The sequence below is a fragment of the Orbicella franksi genome, chromosome 9 (assembly GCF_964199315.1).
Source record: "Orbicella franksi chromosome 9, jaOrbFran1.1, whole genome shotgun sequence".
NCBI classification, from domain to species: Eukaryota; Metazoa; Cnidaria; class Anthozoa; order Scleractinia; family Merulinidae; genus Orbicella; species Orbicella franksi.
Genome location: NC_138153.1, coordinates 18,399,690 through 18,414,499, shown reverse-complemented (window position 1 = coordinate 18,414,499; position 14,810 = coordinate 18,399,690). Strand labels below are relative to the sequence as shown.

Genomic DNA, 14,810 nt, shown 5'->3' with positions numbered 1-14,810 from the left:
AAACCAAGAAACTCAATAAAGGAACATTTTATTTATTCCGTTATAATATTTGAACGAACTATAAAAGTACTCAAAACATATATGACAATAAAGTTATGATAAATAGATTACCTGATATTTGATTTTGAGTGTATTTCGTTCAAAATTCTTATCATTAATTAGCTTAATATAGGATTTGTTATGTATGTACAATTATTTATGATGAGCAAAATTAGTTTTGAATGGATGGAAAATTCAAACTGATAATAATATTTTGCAAAGGCATACAAATACAAGAGAAATAATAAAAACCCCACAGTCACAGGACTGAAGATGACATTATTTTAACAAAATAAAAGATCAATTACAAGCGACAAAATAAGTTAAAATTGGTTCATACCTACATTGATTTTCAATATGCCTTAAATGATTCTCATTTTAGATTTATAAATTACTTTAATGTTCAGTTGAAATCATATAAGTAAGCTTTCATTAGAAATGAAGTAGAAAATAATCGGAAATTAAACTCATTTCAGTAGTTTGAAATGTGATCTAATGTCCACCGCAACACCAGGGCAGGGTTGTTTCTAAATTTTGCCAAGCCTGTAGAAACCCCTAGTGTAGACTTTCTCAAAGTCCTTCCCTCCACTACCTTCCCACGGTCTTTGCCCCTTGGGTTTGATCGTCGCGGAATTTTTTTTTTTTAGTTACGAGCTCGGCGTCAGAAGCTCGACTTCTGGGCAAGCCTCGATATTACTCCTAAAAAATTCTTAGTACTGTAGTGCTCATCTCAAGTAGCGTTCGTGACTACAGCCCGCTATGCATACGTTTGTCATTGACCTTCGAGAAATTTCGATCTTGCTACCGTGCAAAACACATGAACCCTGTAGCCGCAAACAAAAGTTGATGTTTACGTTTCGCAATTTTTACAAGTTTAAGATATGATTCTTCATGATCATCGTTAAAAATAATGTCGATGTCTTAATCATGATAACGGCTTTAAGATTCCTGAAAACCATCCGTGTAACTATAATAATTTAGCTGCTTGTACAAGTTCTACTGGGTTTGATTGTTCCACCTGGCTGGAGATGTACACTGTATGTGATACCACATTTGACTGAGCAACTTTTATGTGAAGTTAGCTTGGTTCTTTTAAGATAATCTAAAATACTGGTTTGGGCAATTGCTGGAGCCATGTTTCGATAACATCAAACTTGGCAATCTTTTCCGAGGGGTGATTTTTCCTTTTTCTTTCTTTGTCTATATCAGCGTTGGTCATGTTACTACAAGCGATCGACGAGACAGAATCGCAAAATGACCGCGCATCGTCGTCGACGTTCACGTCATCATGTAGAACTGAATTTACAGGACTGTTCACCAATTGCGTTGTTGGTGGCAAAGTTTGCAAGTCTAGCCTTTCGTTCTTATTGCCGTACTTTCTGTGAAACGAGTCATCCGTATTGTAAACTTGTTTTTGCGACACTCTTTCGACGCGGGTCGTCGGCTGCCTGATAAACTTTGGCTTTCTTTCGTTAAAGTCTTGATATCTGCCGTGAGCTGTTCGACCAAGAAGTCCCATGGCATCTGTGTCGCTGAAAGACTTCGAAGGCCTTTTCTCCGTTAATGCTTTAGGTTTTGGACTGGCACAAAGATGTCTAGAAAAGTCAAATGAATGTGTCCTTGTCTTAGAGAGACTTGAGAGATTCGAAGTAAAAGAGTCCTTCGAGTTCATTTTCGATCCCAAAGTTCACCAAGATCTTAGGTAGAACTTAAACTTGTTTATAACACGTTTGTAGAGTGGAAAATGTTTTCTCTATCACTATAAGTCAACGTAAAACACCCCATTAACGCGAAAAACCCCTATGAGCAGACAGTTATAAGGGCTTACCACGTTCCTTTATTGCTAAGGCGTGTTTGAGAAGAATAGAACTGAATTAAATTAACAAGTGAACTCTTAACCAAAAAATGCACCAAACAAAAGAAGGTTCATTATTATGACACTGCCGAATCAGACTTTGTCTGCTTTGAAAACAGCTGGAGGAAATAATGGTAAACAAGGGACGAATTCCAATGGTGGTAAAATTTATGGTACGATTAAATTTACATTATGAGGTGTTCTACCTCATGAGTGATGATTGGTACGCCGTTTTCCTGAAAATTAGATTACTCATCATTACAAAACTTATAGCTCCAAGAAAGACTTTGTTGATTAATTTTCAAATGCTGAAGTTTGATTGCTGAATTCTGTCGTTATTTACGTGACCGAAGCCGCAAGTGGCCGTCATTGAGAGGCCATAATTGAAAGGCCATTCATTCTTCGAACTGCCCAGAGTCTTAACAATGGAAACAGGCGAAAATAAGCTCTCCGCAAACACAACTTCATATCTGAAGTGGACCAAAAGAAAAACAAAAGAAAACAAAACAAAACAAAAAAAACAATCAAATAATAAGTACAATAAAATAATTAACTAGGTTTTCAAGACAGTTCACGAGTAGTTATTCTATTCATTTATTTTTCCTTCTGTTGTTATTAAGTTTTACTACTCATCTCAAGCATTGAAACATTTCGTTCCCTGGGTTCCTCATGGAAAAAAGTTAATTAATTTTGTTTCTCTAGGATCTCAATCTTCCCTGAGACGGAAGGACCAGTATCGTAGTAATTTATAACATAAAAGTCATGTTACCTAACAAAGACTTTTGGTTGATCCACGTACAACGACAGCCTGTCGGTCATTACCCTCTGACGTCATGAATTGGCAGGAAAAAAATTTTCTTGATAACGCTGGTTCTAACTAGCGACGGACTCGTAGACGAATTCGGAGTCGTGAGAGAACTTATGACTTCGTGAAAATAAAAAAATCGGAGTAGTAAGCATGCAGAGTCATAAGCTTCACGGAATCGGAGTCGGCAGTATTAGAGTCAGCAGTATCAAATTCCGTGTACGACTCTGTCGCTTATGATTCAGCAAATCCAGTGAAACTTGGATTGTCGGAGTCGGAAGCAGAAGAGGAGGACCCTACCAATTACAATGCCTGGAATCGAGCATTGTGATTGGTTTATTTCTTCGGCTACTGCTTCTGACTCCCACAACGTAGTTTTCATTAGATCTAGATTATAAGCGACGGACTCCAGCATAAGCAGAACCGTTACTCTGCTTCCGACTCCGTCAGTTTGATTTTCAATAGATCGTATCACTTTGCGCCTCCTATTACGACCCCCACGGCGACTTCGTCGCTAATGGAAACCAGCCGATGAAGCGCCCGCTGACAGCGAAAACGTCCAGCTATATATAAAACAACATAGTTTACTAGACTGGAACGTTTAATCAACGGCTGACAAGCTTTTAAACCGCAAACACCACAAAAATACTTCTGAGTAATTAAATACGACCATGATCAATCGAACTTCACTTTTGCTCTTTTGCATTTGGCTCGACTCACGTGAAGTTCGACGTTTGACCTTGGCATGAATTTAGGTTATTATTAGCCTATGTGGCAATAACTGTTATTCTGGAATCATCAGATGATCAATTCTGAGGTGTTAAAAGCGAGACATTGAAGGCCCTTGGATATGCTTGGTGATTTTATAAAGAGGGTCTATTGTAGGGACTTGGGCAAGACATTCACAGTGCCTCTGTCCATCCATACAGGTGTGTAAATGCGTGTACTGGCGAATTTAATGCTAGGGTTAACCCAGCGATGGATTAGCCTCTCATCCAGGGGGGAAGTAGAAATACTCCTAGCCGCTTCATGCCACAGAAATCGGGATAAGCTCCGGACTGATTGGCCACTTGGCTCGTATGCAGACTCTATTAAAAGGAGTCGTACATTCCGGCCGCAAACCGTCACATTTCGTTCCTTCGCCGAAAAAAGAAGCAGCTTCCGTTTTCTCCTAAAAACCGACACCACCCTACTAGTGGGACGATTGTCATCATAACCAATCCTTTATAAGTACGCAACAAATTCTTCACCATGTATGTCAACTCAATAATCGTATCTCTCCTCACTGCAACCACATGATCACAAATTGTTTCTAACTCCATTTAGTAACCAGCGAACAAAACGTTTTGACGTCTGATGGGCTGTTCACAGACTCAAAGTTTGCTCTCGAGACGTCTGAATGACCGCCACAAAAAAACGAAACAAAAACAAAAACAAAAACAAAAACAAAAACAAAAACAAAAACAAAAACAAAAACAAAAACAAAAACAAAAACAGAAACAGAAACAGAAACAGAAACAGAAACAGAAACAGAAACAGAAACAAGAACAAAAACAAAAACAAAAACAAAAATAAAAACGCAGAAACCGAGAACCGCGAGCTAAATTTATGAATTCCCGCAACCGCGCGATAATTTCACAACTGTAGAACGCCAGCTAAGTGTGAATGTACCCGCAAACCGGCACTCAAAAGTAGCTTAAACCGTCAAACTGTCAGAGTATAATAGACCCTCTATAAAGATAAGATTTTTTATACATCAAGATTTGTTTTTCAAAAGAAACAGATTTACATATCTTAGTTTCAGCAAGAGATCACAATCTCTTGGTTTCAATGTATAATTAATTGTTCCTAGTGAGTCTTTGTTTCAAAAGTAAACTTATAAATGTAAGGAACCTTGCATTTAAGTGCTTAATCCATGCTTTACAGAAAGTCGCTTGCTATTATTTTGTATTTGTAAATAATGGCACTATTTGTCAAATCACGCGTACATAGCCTCAACTTGCAAGCGCAACAAACCGTTCTCCCCCTGGTTTATCATCAGCTACTTAACTCCGTTACCGACGAAAATACAGTGTGAATTTCAAACGTTCTTCACGGCAATTGTTGCCCGTGTTTAATTCTCCTTATCTATCTGAACTTGATTTGCTCTGTAATAGGTAAGTATTTTCCATTGAAGCGTTTAAGATTATTTTTACTCGTATGTGATGTTTTGATGTAAAGATTTTGATTGCTAATATTGAGCAATACAAAATACAAATTCAATATCGCTCGTAATTAGCATGACTGAACTTTGCATTCTGATGAAGTTATTTTTGGCGAAAGGGAAAATCAGCATTCAAGTGGAGAGTTCATTGAAATAAATAATGCCAGACTCTGGAAGTTTTTAGAGTTCTCTTATAATTAGCGGGCCTTATATTGTATAGAATTTTATGGTATTGATTTTAATTGCGCTCTTATAAGACTGATGAAGGCATTTTCTTTATAACAGCTCATGACTAAAATTTCGCTTAATTTGAAACTTACTCAGTGTCTTATTTAATCATTGCTTAATAATATTATTTTGCATTAGTGAAACTAAAGTGGCGAGTTAACAGCCCTTAGAGAAAAAAAAGAATTAACTTAAATCTGTGCTTTCACGAATTGTCAAGTGCATTCCGTTTTCTGCATGGTATCAAGGTATAAGCATTCTATTGCATGTCTTCCTCTATCATGTTTAGTTGTACAGTTTAACTAGTCCCACTTTAAACATTAAAAGCCTTGTGTCCATTGGCGATTTTCGACCTTCTTATTTGCGAGAGAACCACTACGAACACGTGAAATAGGGGTTAAAAAATTGTTATTCAGTTCACCGCTTGATCCAGAATTACAGCTCGGAAGAGCCGGGGAATCTGTTTTGTCTACCCTCAAAACGGGCAAACTTATTCGTCTCTGCCGGGGTCCCTGATTCACACTCATTTTACCTCCGTTGTTTTCGAACATCCATCCATTGACCTCGGTTTTCGTCAACGCTGTAGTGGTGCCCTTCTTTGCTGCACCAGGCTCCTTGGTGAATACAGGCATGCGTGCCTCTAAGTTCACCTCTCGTTTTGCCACCTCCACTCGTCCGCCTTCAAGAAATTGGTCACGTTTTAACGCCACAGAAGAAGGCAGTGAGGTTTTCCTTCGACGAGGTAATCCGACAAATCCTGCGTTAGCAGCGCTTGTCACGTCCTGAGTGCTTCTCGGCGCATCATTGGGCGATGCGTCTTTTGAGATAGCAGGATTTATGGCGTGTCTGGGAACATGACCACAAGTTGAATGCCTCCGAGCGCGGGTTGACTCTCCCTTAGTAGAGCTTTTCGCCTCGTTAGTTTGTTCTTTACACTCGTTGAAGCTCGACATTCTCGCTGACACGGTGAAATATTCGTGCTCGTTACATTGAACTGTTTTGATCTATTGCTGCCAAAGTTTACAACGAGGAACACGAATTAATTTCGTCACGGACAACTTGGCCCTTTTATTGTGCTTGCCGCCGGCTATGGAAAACATCAATTTATTTGAACTGAATTGTCTACCACTGTGATGGCTCAGTGTGTATGAAAGTTTGAAAACATTTTAAGTTTGAAACGGGCTATTAAACACACAGGAAACCATGGGCTAAAACTTAAAGTGCTGCTACAATGGACTCCCTGTGAGAGAAAACTTCAATGTCTCTGGAACGCAAATTTGACGCTCAACATTTTAGTTGGTGTAATTGATGATTTCAATTGTTGAAACGTGCAATTGGCACGGATGGAAAGAGCTGTCGGTGGAAGATATGCATTTAAGGTATAGGTAAGGGTGTTAGACAGAGGTCGAACATCTAAAGATCTATTTTGTTCAGTTTACGGTATCTTTACTTGATATTTTGACACTCGAAGACGAGCTGATCTCATGCCATAAGTCCTTTAACATTACGTTTCAGATTTTAAATAGATAAGATAACCTCACATAAAATATGCTTTGCATAAATCGATATCGATCGATAGCGATCGATATCCGCTTTTCTTATTCTTTTCAACTGCCAGTAACATTCAAATTTACATTTATGGCTGAAGTTAAGAAATGCTGTAGATTGGAATCTTAATAGACGCAAAAATACCCTTTATAAAGCCTTGCACTGACAGAATGAGATGTACTCCAAATGTTTGTCTTGTTCCCAGGTGGCGAAGTTAAATTCAAATGTAACTTCAGTACAGTCTGTCCAAAAATCTGTCCTGAAAACAACGGCTAAAACACAGTTTTTTAATTGCATTCAAAAAGCAAAATTTTCTAGGATTTTTTTTCGTAATGCAAAAGTTTACGTGATCGTTGAACTTTTTCCATTGTTGTTGTCGTCAGTTTAGCTCAGGAATGAATCCATGACCAAACACAGTAATCCATGGATTGAAAACGTGATCTCACTTACTAATGAATTGTTTTTGCGGACACGTTTGAAAGATTTGACAAATTTTCATGATTTATTTTCTTGCGCTTTTTTTCAAATAGATCGGGCGAAAGATAGCTTAAGGTAATTATATTGATAAAAGGCAAGTTTAAGTGCAAAACCTCTATACTACACACATTGCGATTCAGGTTTGGTGTCCCTTTCAGGCCCAGACCACACTACGCCGGACGGATTTGAAAACAGAGCTTTTAGTCTGAAAGCGCATCAAATGTTTTCCGTCCACACTTCGCCGAAAAGGAATTTAAAAGCGCATCAATCACCGGCCATTTTGGATTTGTGATTCAAAAACACTTGGGCAGGGAAATCACCTAATTATCGTAAGGTAATCGTTTTCATAAGGCTCTGTTTTCAAAATGTGTTTCTGTCCATTCGAAAACGAACAGCCTGGAGTGCCTTTTCACGTTCTTCCGGTTTCAAGAGCGTTTCCGAAAGGCTCCGTTTTCGTGACGGATTAGTGTGGACGCACGGTTGGCCTAACCGTAGAAATAATTGTGCGTTTTCAAATTTCTCCGGCGTAGTGTACACGAACCTCAGTATAGTACTTAATTTTCATGTCGAAATTACGAGTAGCTGATTTTTATAACACAATCATTCACGAGCCAGCGCGAGTTAATCCGCGGGTATTGGTTAATGATTTCCAGAAGAAAATTTAAATTTTCCAGTACAGAATTTATTTATTCCACTTCACTAAGCCAGCGTTTTATTCTGTCGTTTTTTGCATAGTAAGCCTGCTGTCTTTCGCCTCGCCTTGCTGACGGAGGTTCCGTGCTGGTACACCTTACGGTGGAAACAGAGTCGGCGCAATACGACCTTGCTCCTCGGCTTATGGCTGAGCTTTCCCGGCTAAAAATCTGTTGCCAAGTTTTTTCTTTTGACAAAACTGCAATCCTGTTTGTTACTACATCCTTTACATCACCATCATTCCCAGCTTTTTCCTCAATCCTTTGGTCATCGATCTCGTTGATTGCGCTTCCTAGAGAAGTGGTATATTTCCGAAGTCCTTTCGTTTCACGCGTGAACACAGAAGGGACGAAAACCCTGGAGGAGGTTGAATTTTTTCTTTGTCCAAAGGACATGCAATTGGGTAAAGAATTCCTGCGGTCGAGACGTGATTTCCACAGGTTGTAGGATGGAACTTCAGTCGACGAAGTTCTGTTTTCAGGTCGAAATGATAAACTGTTTACTCCAAGTTCAGGCGTTGAATCCCTCCTGGCCAAAATACGATTCCGTGAAGTTTCTTGGTGGCTATTAGCTGTAAAGTTCTTGGATATTCCGGGCTTGTGGATCTTGGTTTTTGGTTTACTTCCACTAGCTTCCATGTCTGGTGAAATAATTTTTCTCGGCGAAACAAGTCAAACTGAGCCTGGCGTGTTTGCAGTTTGAAGCTGTGTTGGTCTTTCGAAGTGTCGCACGTCAGTCATGCACTTGAATGGTTTCCTCAGTGACGAATTGTGCTGTTTCACGGTTTTGCCTCTTCAAAGTTTTATCAGTATTCGACGCCGTCGCGGCTTTTAATAATCTTCCCTGAAAACGTTTGTTCTTAGCGCCCTATTTGCATTCAGTAGTTTCCGAGCTTTCTTCATGCAAAGCAATTGCAAATTTAGAAAGGATTAACGTCCTCTAAGACTGCCATATTTTTCATCCGCGTCAATCAAGCATGTTACGTTGTCAATTCTGTTCCATTTCCCAGAAAGGCTTCGGCGGTGAAAACAGAAAAGAAATCGCCTGTCGTTGTCGCTTTTAATCACCACCACTCAGACCGAACGCTGTCCAAACCCCGAAACTAAATAAACTAAGTGACATCAAACGAGAAAACAGCTTGTGAAAGTTTTGTTATTAAATCCTTCGAGTAAACAAACAGTTCTGCAATGTCGCACAGTTAATTACAGCTTTTCCAAAGCGACTGTGCAGATTGCGAGGAAATTGAGCTCCAAAGCTTTTTAGAATAAGCCTTTTTGCTGAAAGCGACATTTGCTGAAAATAATAATCGAAAATTTTTTTATGGCAGATGAGAAAAAGGTTCTAAACCTGCTGTCTCCTTGGGAAATGATCCTTTAATTGCATAACCGATCTAACTGGTAAATTAACGACGTTTAAGTTTCCCTGTGGTTATTACAGAATTTGATAATTTTATTCATTGAACGGTAGAAAAACAAAGCCGATCCAAATGTTGAACAGCTAATTTGCCATTTTACCTGTGAAAAGCAAACATCGCTTTGTGTTGTTGTCATTTCTTTTTTTTAAATTACAGCAGCTTTGTACGCATGGATAAAAGAGCACATTCAATCCAAGTCAATTATACTATGAAAAGACTTAATTTTTTTTGCGCTCATTTTTCGACCGACGTTGGAAATAAATGCTTGTCCGTCGCATAGTGTGTGTAAAATGGTAGCGACTTGCACATGACAAAATCGAACTTTTATAATCTTTACGTGAAATGTAACCTCAATGGTTTAGATTAAGCCATTGAACGAAGTCGAATTCAAGGAAAGTTCTGAACCAAAGAAATGAGTTCGACGCCGAGTTCGATTTTGTTTGGCAATGGTACATCTTCTTGAGAGTTCGATTTTTAAACGAAAACGACAACAAACCCCAAAATCGAGCCGTGACAATGGTTCGATTCAATTTTTGATCTGTACACTCTGTTAGAATGTTCCTTGAATACAACAGTATCAACGAAATTATCAGTGGGATTATATTTTTACATGCCAGGGAAAACTCTACAGTGAAAGCTACTGTGTGCAAGAACCCTGGCTGAAAAGGGAGCTATATGCATGGGGCTATATGCCAGTTTTCGCACTTGGTTGTCAAAAGAGTAGACGAGTTTACTTAATTAAGTTGAAGTTACTTAAAGGAGTGCAGCTGGCTCCAGCTTTATAATTTTGCAGTGCCTCGAATAGGCTTTTCAGGTAGTTTAAGTTTATACTAGGTATGAATAAAAGAGAGAAAAGGCCGGCCTTTGTAGCCTTTACTTCATTAGATCCATTGAAAACTTGGGTTGTGTTTCGCCCAATTTCATATATCTGCGATGTTATAATACTTCTGGACCTGGTTTAGCAGGATTAATTTAATCTATCTTTTTTAATCACCGGGAAAATAACGCCTTTGTTTATCTGTCTATTATTGCTATACTTAAAACTATTGTTGAAATATTTTAAGCTGGATATATGAGACGATTCTGTGACACGAGCTACAAATGAATTCACGATTCTGGGATTAGGGAGACAAACTGCGAAGTTAAACTACCAATACTTTTTTTTAACGTAATGTAACTCCTGTCACTCATATTTATTGCACTAATTTACAAGGAAGAAAACAATTAAAAAAATTTAGAGAAATAAATTAAACTACTGCCTGTGTGACAAATACCATTTTCAAAAAATAATTCAAAGATTCAAATAACTTAGTGCGCATTATAATATTCTCGAGCTAAAAACATTTCGATTCTCCGTTTTCTTTTCTTCTCAAAATTCTTGCCTATCATTATAATTTACATTGAAGACTTTTAGTCGACTACCACACGAGAACGTGAAATTACTTACAAAGATATCGCATCTTCAACAGATACAAAACAACAAATCCTTTAAGAGAGTTTAGTTCCTCCTATTGGCGAGAACTTTCTTCCGCAAGTGCACCTGAGGAAGCAGGTGGAGTTGTCTGGAATCTCCAGCTTGTATGGCACGCGGTTGGTTAATGCTGATCACATGATCCAGCCACAACAGGTCGTCATACTGTAGGTAGCGCGCCTGGATGGTTTTCATATTGCATTGTTTGTTGTTTGTTCTTGTTCGTTTTCTGAGCGAACGAGCGAGCAACTATATTAGCAAGTTAATTTTAAGAATTTTTAACCAGCTTCCTTACTGATACGCTGATCTAAAGGCGAGTTTTAACAAAATATATCGATGCTTTACTTGCGTTTTTCACGAGCCGAGATGCATTTTTGCTTGCAAAATTGCTTCCCAATAAAATGTCAAATTGTATTTAAAGGCAAAAAAAAAAAAAAAAAAAAAAAAAGAAAGAAAAAAAAAACAACAGACATACTAGACTTTTAACACCATGATTACTTCAAAGGAAAAAAAAAATCGTTACTCTTCATTGAAATTTGAAAACCAACATGGCGGCTGTCGTGGTTACGGCACATTGTCATATGACGTGTCGTTAGCGATCGTCTCATTGCATTTTGGGAATTTCCTTAAACGGCTCAAAACTAAAATGCCTCGACATCAGTATCGTATTCCTCGGCCTGTTCGCCAGTAAGGTCAATTCTGGCGTAATCGTCCGAATCAATCGACTTGCAAAAGTGAATAGCGTACTTCAGCTTCTCGCAGAGCACCCGCTGACACGAGTATCGCGGCATCTTCAGAAGAAAGAAACAGGTGTAGGATTCCGGCAGGTAGTGGTCTGGGGGAGAGTATTTGTCAAGCACCTGAAACAAAAAACATGCAGAATTCTGAGTTTAAACAACCCACTCATTTTGCTATATTGTTGGGTCAATTTTTACAGAAAGCACAATGAGAGCCAGTGACGTGGAAGGCGAAACTTTTCGCAGTTATAGTTGAGATTATTTGTCTATAAGATATGGATAATATATGCGAAGTTGTTAAAAAAATGTTCAAATGTTGTTGTTTAGAGTAGTCAATGCGCTTCGCCACACCTACAAGTTCACAGGCATGCCACTTAAACTGAAAGAAACAAATATATCAACTAAACATATCAACGAGTTTGCTGTTGAATTCTGAAAGGTCTCTGAAGAGTCTCTTGGCCGAGAGGAAACACCGCGTCAGACTTGCCACGAACTGCTTTTCACAAAATAGGCTTAAAACTTCCAACTGGCGGGAAGTAGATCGGTTGGCTATTTACAACTGAGCATGACCAAGGAGTTGAATTAGGGTCTACCGAGAAAAAACTCCAGCTAAGTCAGAGCGGGAATTAAACTCGCGACCTCCGGATTTCAAGTCCGGCGCCCTTAAAACTCGTCGACGCTGCCTCCTGTTGTATTCGCCAGTATGAAGTAACTACACCTGTTTCAAAGAAAGCACTGCCACGCTCAACCAGTGTTTTGAAACTCCAGCACGCATTCACTAGTTTAACATTGACAACGGCCTGTAGTAGTGTTGGTAAAGTCTAAGAAATGACAACCTGCACAGGACATCTGTCAGGCATTGTACAGTTTACCTGAAATACGAAATCCCTGCCACGGAAATCCACGATAGTTCGAGGCAGGCGAGTTCGCCCCCATACGAACCGAAGGAACAGAGATCGCTCAGCGTTAGAGAAACTCTCCAGTGTCTCCCAGAACCAACGAACCAATGGCGCATTAGCGTCCACTCCCTTGTACGTCACCACGGACTTCAACAGGTCCAGAGGAATGTCGGGACTGCCGCATACCATCGTCTCCAGTTCAGGGCCGGTAAATAATGACAGCAAGGGAACTGGGACTACTCGTGCCATGCCTTCTCGAACTGCAGATACCTGCCGAGCAAGAGGAAACGTTTTGTCACTCATCATAAACACGAGCAAAAGTACAAACAGCTGAGATGTTGTCATCACAAAAAGCATTGCTCTTATTATAACTAGAAGAACAGGGCGAAATTTTACACTTAGGATCTGTAGGCACTAACCTGACAAAATTTGTTTGGCTCTACCAATAACCTCGACAAAAATTGGCTCCGTCCAGTTTTCAATTTGGTAATCTAGGCGCACTCAAAAACGGTAAAATATTTGTTGACCACAAAGTGTCAATCACATGGCGAGATCAAAGATAAAAGGAAGATCAAAGCGAGATTAAATTTACTGGACCATGGCACGTACATTTTAATGTATGTGCTAAAAAAATCTGACAGTTTTAACACCTGACAAGATTTTGTCCCGCTCCGAAGCAGGACGCCGGCGCCTTTTAAGTTTGGTAAGGTTAGGCTTGACAAAATTTGGAAGCAAAACAATCACTGTGCGCACTTGTCTCACGGAACTGATAACAGTTTTTTTTTTCGCAAATTATACAAAGATTTGCCTTGTGCTTGCGAGCCCTTATTGACCGAGAGCAGTTATCAAGGGAATCAGAATACCTGAAGATCAAACTCGTGCAAGCGGTAATGAAGTGCTAATCGCACATATTCCTCTCTATTGTCCAGTGTGATTCTCTTGATCTTGTTATGCAGCTGTACCTCCTGACCGCTGGCGCTTGGAGTGCTGAACGGCATTTCCATGGCTTCAAATGCTTCACGCTCCATGTCCCGGATGCACATCAGACCGGGCACGTAATCCTTGTCGATTTCAGCCAAATCGGTCTTTCGCAAAGACATCCCTGACGAGAAGAGCATCAGCATATCAACAATACTATTGCGAAGGTACACGAAGAGGTGTCAAAAAAGTTATTTGACCTTCAGCTGAATTTGGGCGAGTAAAGTATATGGTTCACTCCCTCGTAAACCTAACTTTTCCTCCGAAGGCAACTCGCTCAACAGGACGCTCTTTTCACAACAAGAACATAAATAGGGTCTTCCCTTCTTGTGCGTACAATAGGAAATATGCTGAAACAAAGATAAAACCCTAAATTTTGTATCTGCTCGTACCCATGTCTTGCCCTACCTGAACTCGAAACCTCAAGCTCGTCCAACCCATATTCAATAAAATTCAAATGGCTATAACTGCCAAACGGGCGTTACTGAAATCAATTCAGAAGAGGACAGGGAAGAGAAATAGCTCCTTCCAATAATTACACCAGATTGGTCTCATACCTTAGTGAAGGGGGGAGAGGGGTGCAAGGACAATTGACCATGTTCGTCTTACCTGCCATCTGCTGCCACACAGGCTCAGCGAGATTCAAGCTCAGGGGGCTACCTGTCCGGATGGCAATCCCAATTAACACGCCCAAGAACTTGAACATGCTGAGATGAACGGGAGAGGTTGCGTCCGGATTGAGAATGAAGCAGTCCCGGTTGGCCCCAGACTCGTCCCTTCCGTTAGGCGTTACAATCAACAGGGGGAGGGAGCCATTTTGAAGCTCGTCGCACATCTCCGCGATGGATTCCGAGTAGCCTCCTCCACAATCGTCCACGCTCTCTCCGATGAACTTGACTTTCCACACACGGTGAGGCAGGAACAGGCTGTCTGGACCAAAGTTGCTCATTTTGGAACAAGCTTGGCCGAACACTGACTTAGAGCCGTCAGGACCGGTCAAACCGCCCTTAGACCGGAACTTCTTGATCTGAAAAGAATTTCAAAACGCCAGCAACATAATTTAATAACTGAAGGTATTGCTCCAATTCTAAAACAAATCCTCTTAATTACGACTGTAACGGTGAAAGTTCTGGTTTGAATTTTTTAACTTAACTCCCTGCTCACCTGTATACGGTTCAGTTCTATCACAGGACCATGTTGTCTATCACGAACCATAGTTGTCTGAACAACTTTACGGAAAGCTGCCTCCTAGAAAAGTGATAAAAATTGACAAGTTACATATTTTCTGAGACCCAAAGAACCCTTGATTATGATTCCACCCTCTACGTAAGAGACAAAAGGTTAATTCTATGTTTTGCTACCTTTAATTCCAAATTTCTCACATGAATGGAAAACGCTTTATTGGTTACTTGTTTTCAAATATCTTTTGTCTTTTTTTTTCTTGCGGAGACGTATAACGAGGAAGG

General features: G+C 39.8%; 2 protein-coding genes across 3 annotated transcripts in view; both read right to left on the bottom strand.

Moving 5' to 3' along the window:
• Positions 1–5,202: 5,202 nt before the first annotated feature.
• Positions 5,203–6,084, bottom strand: LOC145497694 (uncharacterized). Its single transcript, XM_081477526.1, has one exon. It carries the CDS (start codon positions 6,078–6,080, stop codon positions 5,448–5,450), a length of 633 nt encoding a protein of 210 aa, XP_081333652.1. The 5' UTR covers positions 6,081–6,084; the 3' UTR covers positions 5,203–5,447.
• Positions 6,085–11,371: 5,287 nt separating this feature from the next.
• Positions 11,372–14,810, bottom strand: part of LOC145497693 (E3 ubiquitin-protein ligase HERC2-like) — a 50,794-nt gene continuing 47,355 nt past the window's right edge. For both annotated transcript variants that reach the window (XM_081477524.1, XM_081477525.1), the window contains 5 exons: positions 14,509–14,592; positions 13,954–14,371; positions 13,230–13,468; positions 12,340–12,636; positions 11,372–11,590 (listed from right to left, as the gene is read on the bottom strand). In XM_081477524.1, the coding sequence (XP_081333650.1) occupies positions 11,372–11,590; positions 12,340–12,636; positions 13,230–13,468; positions 13,954–14,371; positions 14,509–14,592 (1,257 nt within the window). The remainder of the gene's footprint in view (positions 11,591–12,339; positions 12,637–13,229; positions 13,469–13,953; positions 14,372–14,508; positions 14,593–14,810) is intronic.

Bases quoted from the DNA above. Each gene is read 5' to 3' on its own strand.
- LOC145497694 (XM_081477526.1), bottom strand. From the start codon at position 6,080: ATGTCGAGCTTCAACGAGTGTAAAGAACAAACTAACGAGGCGAAAAGC.